This window comes from Sus scrofa, chromosome 6, assembly GCF_000003025.6.
Source record: "Sus scrofa isolate TJ Tabasco breed Duroc chromosome 6, Sscrofa11.1, whole genome shotgun sequence".
In the NCBI taxonomy this organism is placed as follows: Eukaryota; Metazoa; Chordata; class Mammalia; order Artiodactyla; family Suidae; genus Sus; species Sus scrofa.
The window spans coordinates 141,996,786-142,014,707 of NC_010448.4; the positions used below are offsets into that span (position 1 = coordinate 141,996,786).

The 17,922-nt window shown below is 35.8% G+C and overlaps 1 protein-coding gene and 1 long non-coding RNA gene across 9 annotated transcripts in view; one reads left to right on the top strand and one right to left on the bottom strand.

The window, feature by feature from the left end:
* The window catches only part of PTGER3 (prostaglandin E receptor 3), a 201,483-nt gene that overhangs the window by 37,831 nt on the left and 145,730 nt on the right, over positions 1 to 17,922 (top strand). Inside the window, exon 3 of one of the 6 annotated variants that reach the window (XM_021093486.1) lies at positions 8,488 to 8,598. The exons of 4 other annotated variants lie outside the window; for them this stretch is intronic. In XM_021093486.1, coding sequence (XP_020949145.1) covers positions 8,488 to 8,508 — 21 coding nt within the window. In that variant the 3' untranslated portion in view covers positions 8,509 to 8,598. Of the gene's footprint in view, positions 1 to 3,851; positions 4,536 to 8,487; positions 8,599 to 17,922 lie in introns of those variants that run through there. One more of the 6 variants, NM_213834.1, reaches the window with a different exon arrangement.
* The window catches only part of LOC106507649, a 372,669-nt gene continuing 356,510 nt past the window's right edge, over positions 1,764 to 17,922 (bottom strand). The window contains exons 5-6 of one of the 3 annotated variants that reach the window (XR_002345148.1): positions 11,298 to 13,178; positions 1,764 to 1,847 (exon numbers count right to left, since the gene is read on the bottom strand). This is a non-coding gene — a long non-coding RNA (uncharacterized LOC106507649). Of the gene's footprint in view, positions 1,848 to 11,198; positions 13,179 to 17,922 lie in introns of those variants that run through there. The other 2 variants (XR_002345149.1, XR_001303789.2) reach the window with 2 other exon arrangements.

The window sequence follows — 17,922 nt, forward strand, 5'->3', positions numbered from 1 at the left end:
AGAAGCTTTACCTGTTGCGTGTGGTCTGCTGAGCCTAGGTTACAATCAGATAGACTTACATGCAGTGTGGATTTGAGTGGTGTGAGCTTGATTGGGTTATTTCTTCCAGCACCTAGAACAGCACTGGGATAGAGATGTAGAAAGTGTTTGATGACTATTTGTTCAATGAATGAGGCTGCCAAAAACCAACACGCATCAGTAAGTTCTCACCATATGTTTGAAGTGCTTCATGCCATTATAGACCAGCAAGCTGATCAAGTGAAAGATCTCTGCTTGTTTAATTACAGAAATACAAATTTATCTTCAAATGTGCAGTGTCATATTGCCATATAAAAAAGTGCTTTATTTGTGTTAATAATTTAAGAGACTGATACTCCCAAGTAGTAATGGAAATTACTGTCAAAGAAATATTACTTTTCATCAAACCCCAGAAATACATAAAGATGAAACAGTCTAAAACTCACACTTAACTGTAAAATAAATGTCTGCCCAGGGATACATGGTAGAAGCAGATAGTGACAGTTTTTGAACAAGCTTGAAAAAGAGATAGAAAAGGAAGAATTATGCAATCGGCATGTGAGTTTTGTTATCTAGGGAGGCGTGTGTCAGTACATGAAAAACCTGATAAGAAATAAGTCCTAAATACTATCAGCCTTTGGATGATAATTGAGGTTAGATTTCAGACCAGCTGTTCAGAGGCCCTAGATGTGGCGAGGAAGTGAACATCTAAAGTCACTGCAGAAGAGTATGTCTGTTTCCAAGTTGAATTCATTGGCCTTTAAGTTCACTCTCAAATATTTAGCACATATTTAAGCAGGAGAAAAATGCAGGCATAAATTATGACACTTACAAAAACTTCTCAGTATTGATTAAGACAAATAGAGGCCTAGTAAAGCAAATAGAAAGAAGTGAGTGAATGCATTGTAGAAATATATGTAAAATCAGCTATCCTAGACTTTACAAAGCAGTCCTTATTTTTCAAGCAGTGAATTTATACAGCTATGTTTCGTCATAGAAGAGAATGCTAACATGTCATCCAGTAAAAATTTACTTTTCAAATAAAATAAGTATAGTGGGTATCTTTAAAATACTCTAAGTTGAAGAAACAGTGTGTTATTCCAAGATTTACCATGTTTACCTGATGCTATGCATCAAGTTATTTTTAAGTCAGCATAAGCATTTAATCATGCCAGATTTAAATGATTATGAATTAAAAGCATACATATATACTTAACACTGCTTTATTATATAAAAGATCTCTTGACCATGTTATGGAATAAAATTGTAGAAGCTCATGTAAAAGTTTACTATAAAAGACACTGACTACATGGCATTGAGTAATAGGCAAAGTAAAACCTCTGACAAAACAGTATTTTAATCAGGTGTGCTCCATCTGTGCAAGTATTCTAAGATTAGATTTTCAAGTGAGTTAGGCCTTTTACTTATTTAATATTCTATAGTTTTTGTTGGGTTTTGACCCCAAGTTAGTCATCTTCTTGCAATCTTCTGCATATCAGAAATCATAGTTCTTTTGTTTTGGGATTAAGTTAGCTACAAGAAATAGAAAAATTTTGTTCTTTGAAATTTCAGGCACATTTGTTGCCTACTTCTTTTCATGCTTTAGCCCCCAAGGCTTCTCTTAAAATATAGTTACTAGATGATGAGTGACTTAGAGAGACTGCAGAGTATTACTATAAACATATTAAAAGCTTCATATAGAATAATAAAAATTTCCATGGTTTACCTCTGTACCAAGTTTAGCTCACCAATCATGCCAAATCTTCAGAGATGCTTCTTTCTTGCTGCTTTTGTGACTGTATATGTCTCAAATGTGCTAAAATTGAGGTCTAAATAAATGAAAAGAATTTTTGATGAATGAGATTATCATTTTAAAAATGAAGAATATTTAATACTTTAGCTGAATCCATAAGACTGTTTTCTAATTTGCAATACATTGCTATTAAGAGGTGACACATATCTGTAATGTTTCCTAACATGGAGTCAAGTACAAAATTTGAAAATTGATCTAAAACTCACATGCACATTTGTTAAGCAGCTGCTATTAGTTGAGAATTCTATGGCAACTAACAGATGGTGATTATATATGAAGAATAAAACAGAATTAGGGAAAATTCAAAAATTAAAACTCCATTATATTGGTATCATTTAGATAGGTACTAATTTCATGAGAAAGTTCATTTTCCCCTGGATTACTCTCACCCAAAATGTTTTAATTTTATAATGATTCATAGTATATTGTTAACTAAAATTTTTCACATGCCTTCCATGAATGCCCCCCACCCCCCACTTTGTTTTTTGGATTGAGTCTACCTTGAATAAAACTGAAGAAAGTAAAAAGAATAGTGTAGGGTAACTTTGTTCTCAAAGTGATAAAGGAAAAACTGAAACTATACATATCTATGAAAGACCTCAACAAGTCTAGAATTAAGGCATTTTTTTTTCCAAATGAGGTCAATAATTAGTTTTTAATTCAGATGGAAATATATCTTCAAAACATGCTACTTTATATATCCTTTCTCAATCACCCTTGTTCTCTACTCTTAAAAGAAAAAGTAATGAAAGAGCGCAGAATTTTTATTTTATATAGTTTCTATTTTATAATTTCTAAAATGAGGGTTCGATTTAAAGACAAAATTTATACAAATTGAGTTGTAAACAACTGCATTGTGATACCACAAGCCAAGTACATTTTGACTATCTAGAAATGCAGTTCACACAGCAGAAATCAACAGAACATTATAAATCAACTATAATAAAATTTTTAAAAAAAGAAATGCAGTTCAATCAGACATATGCCATATTCATTCATTTGTAAATCAGACAGTTTCTTTATTGAGGATGAAAATTATTTTCAGGAGTTCCTGTCCTGGCGCAGCAGAAATGAATCTGACTAGGAACCATGAGGTTGCCAGTTCAATCCCTGGCCTTGCTCAGTGGGTTAGGGATCTGGCATTGCCATGAGCTGTGGTGTAGGTCGCAGATGTGGCTTGGATCTGGTGTTGCTGTGGCTGTGGTGTAGGCAAGTGGCTACAGCTCCTATTAGATTCCTATTCTGGGAACCTCCATATGCCTTGGGTGTGGCCCTAAAAAAGCAAAAAAAAAAAAATTATTTTCAGAAGGTATACATCAATCAGTTTCAAATCATAAGCAACTCAAATATCTACTGAATTATGTATTTCCTCATTAAGAACATTTCCCCCAGCCCCCTTGCCTCCAACCTGTTATTCATTTTCTCACAGAGAGAAAGTAAAAGAAATATTTACTATTGGTGAAGCTGGGATTGTTTTTAAGGGAGAAAATGGTTTCACATTTCTAATATGCTAATGTCCTAATACATGAAACAGATCTGAGTCTGTTTTTTAATGTCTGCTTTGATGAAATAATTTTATTATGGGAGTAAAGATAAAAAGGAAAGAGACCACCATGAGATACAAATTAGCCTTTTTGGGCTTTTTGAGCATTTTGCAGATGATGCCATCTCTCTAGTTATTTAGAGCAGCTCTTAAAATTCTTTTGTCAATTGCTTTAGAATTAGAATACTTTGGCTTTTTAATTAAAGTGGATCAAATATCTTGCCCAAAGCTAGCCAATTACCAGACTTTGATAGCTATTTGAAAATTGCTTGTTTCTATGGTTTTCAGTTTCTGTAGAAATCAAAGCTGTAATGTTAAGCAGGGGAAATGCGTTTGACTTACTGATGCACTTCATTGTTCTTTCAGCTTTTGAAAGGACATTCATGTGGAATAGTCACAGAGGGTGGGATGGAAAACAAAAAGACGTAAAAGGGAACCTATGTATTCCCAACTTGTTAAGATTCTTCATCCTTTTAGGCCGTTTCACAGAAGCAGAGAGAGGAGGCAGCCACCTTGATCTTTACACACCTGAGCATCAGTAGGACAGAGCCAGGAGAAGCCCGTGTTCTTTTCTCTAAGAGCAAATGTTAAGTTCACTCAAGCCATTGCTGACTGCTAAACTCTTTTTCCTCCCAGTCCTCCTGTATGTATATGAAATGTTTCACCTTCTTCCTTTCCTTTTCTAAAATGAGTTTGTGAAAATAGCATGGAATTGAGCATTTCTTTAAGCAAACAAATTAGAAATAGGCACTGATTATCTTGATCTGTTTACAACAAATGAATATATTATTTTCATAATGTATCTAAGTAAGAACTGAAATCATTGGTACTTTAATCAATGATGTAAAGCTCAGTATAGAAAGTGTATGTTTTCCCACCTTTCCTTTTTAGCATTCCATCCTATACACTTGGTTAAGTGGGAAGGTGTGATTTTGTCACTTCTATGTATAGTTTTTCTGGGAGTTATCTTAAGTGTGTTTAAATATATCTTCCAGTATGTTTTAAAGAGTAGTATTCAATGTTGCAGAGACAAAGGATATAAAACTATGAAAAGTTCATCAGAATTTTGATGGCATTCAAGTCGTAGCTAGTGTGTATATTTAATAAATGTATGTTATTTATGTTGTGTTTGTCAATGGAAAATAAAGTTGAATATTCTGAAATGTCCCTGTCTTTCTTTCCTGATGCCAACTCATATCAGGAATGTTTTACTTACAATTGTATTAAGTATTTTACTGAACTATTTGATGTGCTTTATCAAAATAACAGCACAATGTAATGTAATAGTGTCATCCTATCTGTAATGTTAAATCATTTTCTCTTCTATTCCATAATCCCATACAGTACAAATGATCATTGATTTGCTATAAACTTAAGGTATGCTTTTCAACATGATACCTGCTCATGTTATAATCCTAGATTTTTTTTGTTTTTAATACAAAAGCATATTTATAAATTATTCTAAGCTTAGTTCTGCCACTTTCTTGTGGATTTGAGTATAATCTATAGGCAGTCAGCATAAGGATTGACCTTATTTGTGGTCAGCCCCTTTAGCAGACGTGTACCTGGGAATCGGTGTGAACTGACTACCAGTAGAGATGAATGTTGGGCTACCCCATGACCCTGTCCCATGTGCTCGCTCAGCTCACTCTACCTCTTCCTTCTTCAGTGAAGGGAGAAGTTCTGTAGAATATAGACTGCAAAGCCAAGCTCCTTAAAAGCATGCCAAGCTTGCCCTCCTTCCTCCTCCTAAAAAAAACCCAAAAAACAAACAAAAAAAGAACAAAAAAAAAAGGCATTCAGGGAGAGCTCTGTAGTAGACCCCCAACCAGATCTTATGATCTCTGTAGTCTTTGTTTTGCAGTATTTGAGGTAAACATCGTTATGGCTATCTTCTGGTAGGTCAGAAATTTCTACTACAACGCTGGGAGTCAGGTGTCCTTAGATATCTTGGGGACTGTTGTGCTCCCCTAAAATAGTCTTGAGTAAATCTAGTTTGGAGGGCGGGTACTCAGAATCCAAGCCAGTATTCTAGGCTTTTTCTTTTCCTTTACATTTGTTTATTGTGTACATATTCTGTGCTAGTTATTCCAGTAGGGACTAGGATATAAGGATTTTAAAAAGCAACAACAGCAAACAAACCTAGCTTTCAATGAATTTATAATCTAGTAAGGAAATGGGAAGTAATTTGAATAGAGCTGCTCTGGGGTAAGCCTATGGTACTATGAGAATATATGGGGGAGGTGATGCTAAAATAGGAAACTGATTGCTGTAGGAGGTGACATTTAATCTGCATTTTGGAGAAAGGAGTTGGTGTTAACCAGGAAGGTAGGGAGGGCACATTTTAGGATATTTTTTTCACTTCCCTCTGCCTAAAGCATTACAATTTTCAAGGCGTTTAAACTGACTAAATTCTAGTGGCCCTGTAAAAAAACGTGGGTCTGAATAGAGCATATTTCTACAATTTAGCAGAGAAGGCAAAAGTAGCTTGGCCTAAAAGTAGGATTTCTCAACCTTGGAAGTATTGACACCTTGGGCCAGATAATTCTTTGTTGTGGGGTGGTTGTTCTGTATATTGTAGGCTGTTAAACAGCTACCCTGTAATATCTCTCTAGGTGTGACAATCAGAAATATCCCCAGACTTTGCCAAATGCACTGTGGAGGGCATATTTGCCCCTAGTTGAGAACCTCTGCTTTGTGGAAGGGCCATAGCCACCAAGAGGAAGTTAAGTGCCTGAGGATTTGTAGGACAAGACCATTTGTGGGATCTTGGTCCTGACAGCCACCATTCTGGTATTTCCCAAGGTTAGCATGTACCAGGATGCCAGTTTGTGTCTGACTGCACAAAAATGTGGCACTACTACTACAACAATGCCTGGATCACCATGGGCCGTGATCCTCTTCTATAATCACATAAACCTATTCACAAATGAAGAGGTACAATTTCTTAGAAAGTATCATCTTTCTATTGATGCCTTCAATCCCTATTTTGTTCTTGATAAGAGGCCCTAGGATTATATGCCTCTCAAAGGGATATCTAAAGACAGTCCATTTCTCCCAGGACCTTTAAAAATCTTCTATAATTTTCCTTAATTAAATTCACATTTCCAGATGAGGTACCTTAGTAAGAGACAACTAACTTAACAAACTCTGTCTTTAATAGGATTTCTGCATGTCTGGCCTGTGTAACAGATTTGCAGCAGCTTTATTTAATCTGAGACATAATTTTTATCCAAGAGCAATCAAACTGGAGGCAAATATCTCTGTATCAGCCTGTGCCTTTCTGAGTTCATTCCAGTCTGCAGGACCTTAGGTATAGAGCTATTACCATTCATTTTTGCTAACAGTTCAAGTTACGATCTCTGAGTGAACTTTAAACTCTGTTTTGTATGGGATGGGAAGTTTAAAAACTTAAACCACAAATCTGACCAAAAATTAAAATTAGAACAAAGGTATTCATTAATCTACTGTAAATTTCTGAGGCAAAGTAAGAAAGGTCTATGGATAAGTGGTGCTTATACCTAATATTCTTATGCAATCTTTTCAAAAAGATTTGAATATCACATACAAGGATGTTTGAATCTAATTTTGAAAAGAACATTGGAAGAAAATAATTCTGAAACCATTACCACCACTTGAGGCCTTTTAAAATTTAGATTTTTAAATTTATATTTAACTAGAAGAACCTGGTAGAACACTGGTTCTTAGTCACTGTGGGGTCAGGGACCACTCTGATAATCTGGTAAAAGGTTTGGATCCCCTGCTCACAAAAAGCACAGCTAATTTTTTTTTTTTTACAATGTCAGAGTTTTTGCAGCCCTCCTGAAGTCTGTCTAGAGATGTCTTTTAAATTTATAGACACAGGTTAAGAATTCTTACTGTGAGAGTCTTTGTGATTCAAAGAACCTCATGAGTTTCCATGTTTGGTTAGAAAACTAAAATCTAAAACTGGAGCTAAGTCAACATTATTACTTCCCTGTGAATGCCAACATTCCTTGACATCTCACTATATTCCCATAACAGTAAATCAACATAATGGGGGGGAGAATTATTAAAAGGAACTACAATCCTTTTTCAAAGTTGTCATCACACGGGGAAAAGAAACAACACAATCCCAACCAGAAAAGCGATATAAATGATCAAAAAAACAGGTTGAAAAATGGAAGGACCATTTTAAAAAAAATTTTCAAGTTATCCAATTACACAAGAACTTGTTATAGTTTTGCCTTGGTTGATCCAGCAAAAGAGATTTAAAAACAATCTACTTAAAAAGCAATTAAAAAAAAAAAAAAAAACCCTAACCTGAAAAATGCTATCTCGAAAATGTTTAGAATGTAACTTCCAGGTACTTTGTTATACAGCATTACGTTCTGTTACATATATGGAGAAGTGTATATTTCCACTTCCACATCTACCACATTTTTGTATTGCTATTTAGAATGAAAGCAGAAAGGAGGACCTATTGATTGACCCTTTCAGTAAAATGTAAGGTATACATTTGCAAACCTTCTTACAAATGTAAAATTAATGATACTTTAAGCCAGTGCTTGATGCTATTAGTAGAATGCAGTATTGATGTTTATAGCTTGCATTTCTCTAGAGGGAAATGTCTGGAGCAATTAATGACATTTATCTTTGCATTTTTCTTGCCTTATTGGAGGAAGAATAAATGTGACCTTAGAACACTAATGTATTTATAGTTTGGAAACAACACTTTGATACCAAAGCATCCTACATTCTGGATGTGGTGTACATGAATTGGACAGCTGTACAAGGAGTGCATGAAATTGCAAGTTGATTTGCATAAGTCAGTGGTTTCTGCTTAGCACCTCCATGAAGAGCCATTTTTGGAGGAAAAGCAATTATGCCTTGTTATTTATTTTGAACATTTCTTAATCATTAAATTTTTTTGCCTACATCTTTATTTTAAAAATTGGGGTGACAAAATTAATTTTTACTTGAAAAATTTTGGAGAAATAATATTGATTTATTGCCAAGCTCGGAAGGGGAATCACTGCTTTAAATGTTTTGCAGCCCTAGTTAGATATGTATGGTTTCTATCCTTATCACGGATTTTCTCCTATTATGGCTATTTTGTATATTCCTTCTACAGTCCCTTAAGAATTATCACTGAAGGGATTAAGACAGTGGAATAGAAGGACTGAAGCTCACCTTCTCTCATAAAAACAACAGAATCACAACCAAATGCTAAACAACCTTCAACCAAATGGACTGGAAACTTTCAAAAAGATATCCTACTCCAGAAGACAAAGAAGAGGCCGCATCAAGATGGTAGGAGTAGTGATTTTCCAATATAAGCAACCCCATACCCACTGGGTGGGAAGCCCACAGACTGGAAAGTAACTATCACAGAGACTCACCTACAGGAGTGAGAGTTCTGAGGCCCATGTTAGTTCTCCATGCCTGGGGATTTGGGATTGGGAGAAAAAGCCCTCAGAGCATCTGGCATTGAAGGCCAGTGGGGCTTGTGCACAGGAGCTCTACAGGACCTGGGGAAATGGAGACCCCATTCTTGAAAGGTGCACATGGACTTTCATGTGCCTTGGGTCCCAGGGCAGGGTGGAGGCTCTATGGGAGTCTGGGTTGGACCTGACTGCAGTTCTTGGAGGATCTCTGGGGAAAACAGGTGGTGACTGTGGCTTGTTGTGGGGGAAGGACGCTGGAGGCAAAGGTCTCAGGAGTATTCACTGGCGTGTATTCCTTTAGAGGTGGCCATTTTGGGAGAATCTGGCCTTACCCATCAGCACTGAGAAGCCACAGGCCAAGCAATAATCCAGGTGGGATCACAGCCCCATCCGGGGCTGCCTAAACAGGCTGCCTAAAGACCCCCCAGGCACTCAGCTGCCTCTAATCTCACCCAGAGACAAAGCCCCATCCACCAGAGAGACAAGAATCATCCCCACCTACTAGTGGACAGGCAACATTCCCTCACATCAGGAAGCCTACAGCAAGCCCCTGTACCAACTTCAGCCACAAGGGAGGCAGACATCAGAAGTAAGAGAGGCAGACATCAGAAGTAAGAGAGGCTATAACTCTACTGTCTGCAAAACGGAGACCACACCAAAAACCTATAAAAATGAAAAGGCAGAGAACTATAATTCAGATAAGGGAACAAGAAAAAATCCCAGAAAAATCTGGAGATTACCAGTCTCCAGGAAAAAGACTTTAGACTAATGATGCTGAAGATGACAGAAGACACTGGAAATAAACTGGAGGCAAAGATGAATAATTTACAGCAAACATTGAGCAAAGAAATACAAGATTTAAAACTTAAGCAAGCAGAGATGCAAAATACAATAACTGAAATAAAAAATTCATTAGATGCAACCAACAAAAGAATACAGGAGGCAGAAGAACAAATAAGCGAGGAGGAGAACAGACTAGTGAAAGTCACTGATGTGGAACAGAAAAGAGAAAAAAGATTGAGAAGAAATGAAGACAGTCTAAGGGAACTCTGGGACAGTGTTAAATGCACCAACATCCATATTATAGGGGTGACAGAAGGAGAAGAGAGAGAGAAGGGGACAGAAAAAATACTCGAAGAGATAATAGCTGAATACTTCCCTATCATGGGAAAGGAACCACTCACTCAAATCCAGGAAGCACAAAGAGTACCACATAAAATAAATCCAAGGAGGAACACTCCAAGACACATATTAATCAAACTGATGAAAATTAAAGATAAAGAGAAAATCTTGACAGCAGCTAGGGAAAAGAAACAACATACAAGGGAACCCCAATAAGGTTATCGGAAGATTTTTCAGCAAAAACTCTGCAGGCCAGAAGGGAGTGGCATGATATACTTAACATGATGAAAGGAAAAAACCTCCAACCAAGATGACTTTACCTAGCAAGGCTCTCATTCAGATTTGAAGGAGAAATCAAAAGCTTCACAGAGGCCATCAACTTAAAACAATCCTATATAGACTCCTATATCAAAATTTCAGGGCAACTGCAAACCAAAAATACACAACTGATACACACACAAATAAGAAAAATCAACTCAAATACAACACTAAAGATAGTCATCAAACCACATAGGGAGAGAACAAGAGAAGAAGGGAAGAAAAAAGAGCAACAGAATTATCACTGAAACCTGAAATAATTTGTTTATTAATTTAATTACTTAATGTTTGACCACTACAGAAAGATTATATATTTAAAATATTTTGAAATATTTTTAAAGCAAAGTCATTTCTCTAAAATGTTCTCCAAAAAAACTGAACAGTGGGTCATAAAAGAGAAAAACCTCCAGTGTTAGACAGGGAGTCAGAACGCTGAAGTCCATTTATCTGATTATCTCTTCACGGGTTGTTTGCCCTTCACAGTTTAATTAACCTCTCTGAACTTGCTTTTTCATCAGCATAGATTATTAGCATTAAATAAGCCAGTGAGGCTAAGGACACCTTATTATGATTATTTTCTGAAGCATCAAGTTTATCTTGGAGAGATCTTCTAATGGCCCATGTAAGAAAGCCTTGACTGTTAGCATACATGGGCAGCATTTTCAAACAGCCAGAAACAGCATTGGGCAGCAGTGGGAAGGCGTTTTTTTCCAACAGTACCAATTAGATTCAGCAAACAAGATTCTCAACAAAAATTTGGAAGTCCTTGTGTTCAATCTGGGTGTGTGCGCACTACTGCAAACATTTAGACCCTTCCTTGTTAGATGCAGGGTCATTTCTGCAGTGGAGAGAATATTGCCACCAGGCAGCAGATGGTTGCACAAAAGAGGTCCACTTCTTCCTTCTTAGGCCTGTGGGTTTCCTGAGATATTATCACGATCTGGGTGTCTAAGTAAGTACACATTTCTTTCAGCCATTTCTTTGTATCTTTTTGTTTGTTTGTTTTTCCTTTCGCACTGCTTCTCCCCCTTGTTATGAAACTTAAGGTCAAGCTTACTGAGAAGGTGTTTGCTTCCTAATTACAGAGATACTCCTGGGAGAATCTGTAATGTTCAGGACAGAAGAGAGGGAGAGCAGGCCATTTGTCAGTGGTGAGCCCGTTCTGTTTATCATGTCCCCCTGCTTAATTTTGAAATTCTTCTTGCTTCTTCCTGCAAAATACAATACAGTTTCAGAGGGGAGCATAGTGAGCCTTTGAGATAGAAAAACTGTCCCCTGTTTTTGAATCTTTCTTCCGTTGTTGTTAGCAGGAAAAATCTATTTGGTGTATCTGACATTTCATTCATTCACCAGTTTGCTCTTCAACTGGCTGTTCTGTTTTCCACAGAACTAGTCAGCTGATTAGAACAGTGTAGAACATTTTGCTCAAAGGAATATTATCTCAGCATCTCCAAAACTTGAATTCTATGTTATAGATGAATTCAAATGGAACTCATCTACAGCAGTTTAACTTGAAAAAAAAAATTGGTGCATCTTAAGAGTTTATCCTTGGTGTAATTTTGTACATGATCTCTACTGTTTCAATTGCAACAATATTTAACAATTCTTAGGCATTTCAGGGGTTAATAAACATTTACTCAGAACAGGCCTAACCCAATTACATGTAAATCTTTATTTTTAAAAATTCTCTTTTTGCTAACTTGGGAGTTAATTAAACCAAATCGAATGAGTCACTGCCTAGGACAAATATTTGAAAGATAAATTACTTTCTGCTTGTCAACTTCTGTGTAATTTGCATGAGAAATGGACCCCAGGGATCTTCATAATGGATTGTTATTGATAATAGTATAAGTTTAAAAATAATGTAGTAATTTATGAACTTCATTTCAGGAAAGTAAGGTTTAATTAGAGAATGGGTTCAGAAAAAAATGTAAATAACAGTGAATGATTGCATTGCTTGATGTTTCTTAATGGGAAACACCATTCTCCATTTCACTGGATGAAGAATGATCCATGCACATTAGGTGATCTTTCTCCTTAGTGCAACACAACCATTTGGAAGGGAGAGAGGGATGTCTATGGAGAAAGGCAAGAGCAACTAGGATGCCAACTAGATTAGTAGGAACTTCTTTTGGATAAGTGTCGTAGTCAGATTACCTTCAAGGGGTATCACAGTGTGTGTGTTGGAGTCAGACCTGGATCAAAGTTTAGGTTAATAGCTATGGAATTTGAAAGTAATTCCTTAAACTAAGATTTTTGATTCCGTATGTGAAGAAATGGAATTTTTTTTCACTTACTTTATAGATTAGCTATGAGGATTAAATGTATAAATAAATATTCCAGAAGTGTAGTTGGTATACAAGGGGCATTGTTATTGATGTTATATTAATAGTGGTAAGAGTTACCATAATATCAATACTAACTGCTTGAGGAATTCATAAACCATATTGGGAATGTGGGAAAAAAATCCCAACTTTTGTACTAATTCCTTAATAGTATTTAAGTAGAACCAAACATATAGCATTATATTTGAGAGGATGGAAACAATATTAGACTAAATTTGGTGGCATATCCCAGTTCTGTTTATTTATTAGTAGACTGATCTTAATCAAGCTAACTTGATTTTTCTAAACCTCAGTTTCTTTAACTTGTAAACCAAGATTAAAATTTTTTCTAAAGTTTAACAGGTTTATTGCAAATATTCAATGAAATAATGCATACAAACTCTTACCTAGTGCATAATAAGCGCTCAATACATGGATATTATTATGTTATTATAAATTATTACCATGAATATTAAAATCAAGCTCAGAAGACTTAGGTTGGCTCAGTTTCCAAGTCAGGCGGAATGTCTTCATAAGCATACAGATTTTGTTCAACCTTCCCGAGACTTAGGGTAAGAAAATAAGGATGTGGATCAGATCTATAGGAAGCAGAACTGAAAAGAAAAATAAAGAAATTAAGTTTTCTTTCTGGCTTAAGCATATATCTTTGTGAGATAAGGACATTATTCTAGTAACACAGAAGAGGTATTTATTTATTTTCTAAGATACTGGCATAGAGCATTATATTAGAGTCATACAAATAATGATTAGTTATATGACTATATTGAAAAATGATGACCACAGTAAATCTGGTTAACATACATTACGTCAAATAATTATTCTTTTTTTTTCTTGTGATGAGAATTTGTAAAATTTACTCTCTTAGCAACTTTCAAATATAAACAAAGTGCTGTATAGGCACTCTGCTCTACATCACACCCTCAGGATTTGTCTTATTACTGGAGGTTTGTACACTTTGACCACCTTCATCTATTTCCTCAACCTCCCAACCCCTACCTCTGGTGACCACCCGTCTGTTTTCTGTTTTGTGAGCTGGCTCTTCTAGATTGTACCTATAAGTGAAGTCATACAATATTCGTCTTTATCTATATTTTATCACTTAGCATAAGGCTCTCAAGGTCCATCTGTGTTGTTGCATGTGGCAAGATTTCCTTCTTTGGAGTTCCCATCGTGGCGCAGTGGTTAACGAATCCAACTAGGAACCATGAGGTTGTGGGTTCGATCCCTGGCCTTGCTCAGTGGGTTGAGGATCCGGCATTGCTGTGAGCTGTGGTGTAGGTCACAGGCGAGGCTCAGATCCCAAGTTGCTGTGACTGTGGTATAGGCCGGCGGCTACAGCTCCGATTCAACCCGTAGCCTGGGAACCTTCATATGCCGCGGGTGCAGCCCTAGAAAAGGCAAAAAAAAAAAAAAAATAAATAAATAAATAAAATAAAAAATAAATGAAATAAAATAAATCTATATAAAAAAAAGAAATATCTGGGATGCTTGTTAACAATGCAGATTCCCACACCTAAGGAATGAGAATCCTCAGGGTGGGGCCCAGAATTTACATTTAAAAAAAAAAAAGATTTCCTTCTTTATCATGGCTGAACGAAATATATGTATACATATTTTTTATTTATCTGCTTATTCGTTAATAGACATTTAGGTATTTCCATGCTATTGTAAATAATGCTGCCATGAACGTGGAGTGCAGATATCTCTTTAAGACAGTGATTTAGCTTTTTTCAGATGTATACCCAGAAGTGGAATTGATGGATCATATGGTAGTTCCAGCTTTAATTTTTTGAGGAACCCAAAAGAGGTATTTTGAAAAGTCCCTGTAACAACTTCTACGAGTGAATCCAGGAAGAAAATAATAAGACATATAGGCAGAGAGATGAGTCAGAATCATAGCTCTTATCTGAAAAGCAACACATAGGATCTGGTCAAATTAGTTTATACTTTCTCTCCACCATCTAATATAGACCAGTGTAACATATGCCTGCCTCCTCAATCTCCTAATCTGTGAAGGATCATGGGGGCAATAATTTCTAGTTTATAGGATGATAATGTAAAATTCTAGGAATGATAATGTAGGCAAACCACTTGGTATGTATATATGTCAGTTTCCATCATCATTATCATCATTGTCACAATCATCATTTCATGTGCAAAATTCTTAGAGATTTACCAAGGTCCAGGAAGAACAATAATTTATTTCCAGGTAACGTAGGGTCATTTGTTTTTCCCTGGTTGTAGCTTTACTTTTCCTTTGTATTCTAATTAGAATATATATTCATGCATAAAAGTCAATCAATGCAGAAGAATAAAGAGGAAAGAAATATTTCCTATACTTCTTTACCACTCAAAGTTAACCCTTGTAAATGTTTTTACTAATGTCCTTTCAACTGTTTGTCTCAGCAAGTTTCTTCTCAAACCTGGTTGCGTCTAAGAGCAGTGAGTAAGTGAGATTCTTTCAAATGTGTGAAGGAGAGTGACATGAAATAGAGATTATTCCATATTCCTCAAAGGCTGGACTAAGATTTACAGGAAGACAATACAATGAGAAAGATTTTTACCGAATCTAAAGAGAAGCCAAATGCACTTGTTCTACTGTGGAAAGGTTTACCTTAGTAAGTAATAAGTTTCTGTGACTGCAAATCTTCCAGCAAATACCAGGAAACCACTAGGGACTTTGCTATAAAAGAAGGGAATCCAAGTATCTTCTTTAAGTCTTCTTCCAACTCAGGATTCTATGATTTTATGCATGAAACCAGTCAGTAAATGGCTAAAATAATTGAAATGGTGAGAAAGAAATGTGTCTGAATTTAGCTGTCGAGCCTAGTGCTCTGCTTCAAATGCCTTCACATGTGCTTTGTATTCTGCTTTATGTGACACAAACTGAATCATAGTTGGACTTCAATCTCAAATACAGCCTTTCAAGGGCTCCATATTCATCTTAACAGTTTACAACATTTTTTGAAAAACTCTACTCAGGAAAACAAGAATGTTATTTTAAAAAAGGGCAACAGTAATTATTTTCCGGTTAAATCAGAATCTGGTGGCCTTATTATCAATGATTTTATCAGCTGGAGTATCTGACTGTTCTCACTGAAAACCAAAAAACTGCCAAGATTATGAATTTGGTCAAAGCTAGCTTATCTACTCAGAAAATTTTTTTTACTATGTATAAAAAACTATTTTAGAAGAATAAACTGAGCATGAATCATGTTCATCAAGTTTTTCTACATTAGCAATCCTTAGCAGTCCTATCTAGTGTTTTTTTTTAAGGTTTCATGACCACGGCAAAAGAGAAATATATTTAAAATAAGAAACAAATGATTCAGTTGATGTTTAGGGAAGCTTTTAAAATTTGAAATAATTGTAAGGAATCAGTACAATTACATAAATAAGGAGGCTTTGTTTTCTTTTGTCTTTTAAATCAACAGAATTATCCTTAAAGGAAGACTGTTTCATTTTCAGAGGATGGGACCAAATAGGTCATGTTCTCCAGTTAATTCAACCCTAAAGGAAACATATTCCTCATTTATTCAACATGAACCTTAACAGGGTTAGAAATAGTTCCGTCTCTTTTGAAACACAGAATCAGATACTGAGATCCTTGTTGGAAGTGTTGAAATTGCTGGCATTATTATTTACTCTGTGAAGACATCATTTTTCCATGGGTCACTCCCGCCTGAAAGATTTATAACATCATCAGTGGGAAAGGCAATGGGCAGCCTCATGCAAAGAGTTTGGGTATTTTAAGACATGGATTTGTAGCCTGGTTCTTGACTTACTGACTATGTGCCTCGGCAGTTTTTTAATCTCTTTCTGCCTCTGTTTACTTGTCTGTAAATTGGAGATAATGATTCCTATCTCACAGGGTGTGAAAAAAAAATAAGGTAATACTTGTACAAAGTATAACACTACTTGCATTTGCAAAAATGCATTTATACTACCTTCAGGAATAATATTAGTTGTAATTGGGATGACAATAAAATAATACTAATAATTAACATAGAATTCTTTCATAATTTTGAAAGCATTTTAGCATATATAGTTTTATTTGATCAAACTTTTAGGTAGATGGAAATGTACTGTTTTTATTAGCATTTTATAGGTAAAAACTAAGGCAAAGACTGGGAGAGGTAATGTGTAGCATGGTGACTATAGCTGATAAATACTGTAGTTGATATTTGAAAGTTGCTAAGAGAATAAATCTTAAAAGTTCTCATTACAAGAAAAGAATTGGTGACTGTGTGGTGATGAATGTTAACTAGGCTTATTGTGGTAATCATTTTATAGTACATACAAATATCAAGTAATGTAGCACATCTTAAAGCAATGTAATATTGTGATCAATTATATCTCAAAAAAAAAAAAAGAGAGAGAGAGAGAGACTAAGTGTAGTGTGTGAGTTAACTTGGAGTAAACTTCAGTACACTACCACCCGCACGCTTGCTTAAGAGTGAGTTCCTTACCCTTCCTAAGCCTTAGTTTTCTTGGTTGGAGAGTGGCGATAGTGACAGTGCCCCAAAATCTTTGATGTTTTCCCAGAATCTGCTATGCAAAGTATGGATGTTTTCATTTATTCAAATCTCTCAGTAAGCTAGTCCCAACCCATCTTTCCGGGTTTATCTGGTCACACAGATCGCAGCCTTTCTGGGAATCCCTGCCCCAAACACATGATGCACTTTCCCAATTCTGTTCCTACTATTTTCTTTGCTTGAATGTTCTTCTTAATGGAAAAAATTCTACTCGTTCATTAGGGTGCAGCTTAAATGATACCTACTCCAAGAGTTTTTTCTTGATTTGGAATTAATAACTTCCTCTTTGTGCATCCATAATATCTTATTTATGCCTCTGCGATTGCTTCTCCCTCCTTGACTTGCATTATAGTCAACTGTGCATGATGCTTCTGGCTCCCCCACAGGACTGTTACCCCCTGAATGAGAGACCACATCTTTTAAAATTATTATTATAGTTGATTTATAATGTTGTAATTTCTGCTATAACAGTGAAGTGATTCAGATAGACATATACATATATATATTTCAAATATACATTCTTTTTTACATTTTTCCCTATGGTTTATCACAGGATATTGAATATAGTTCCCTGTGCTATGCAGTAGGACCTTGTTGTTTATCCATTCTATGTACATCCTAGTCCCAAACTCCTAGTTCCTCCCTGCTCCATCCTCTCTTCCCCCTTGGTAAACACAGATCTGTTCTCTATGTCTGTGAGTCTGATTTGGTTTTGTAGGAAAAGTGATTTGTGTCATATTTTAGATTCCACATATAAGTCATATGGTATTTGTCTTTCTCTTTCTGACTTACCTCACCTACT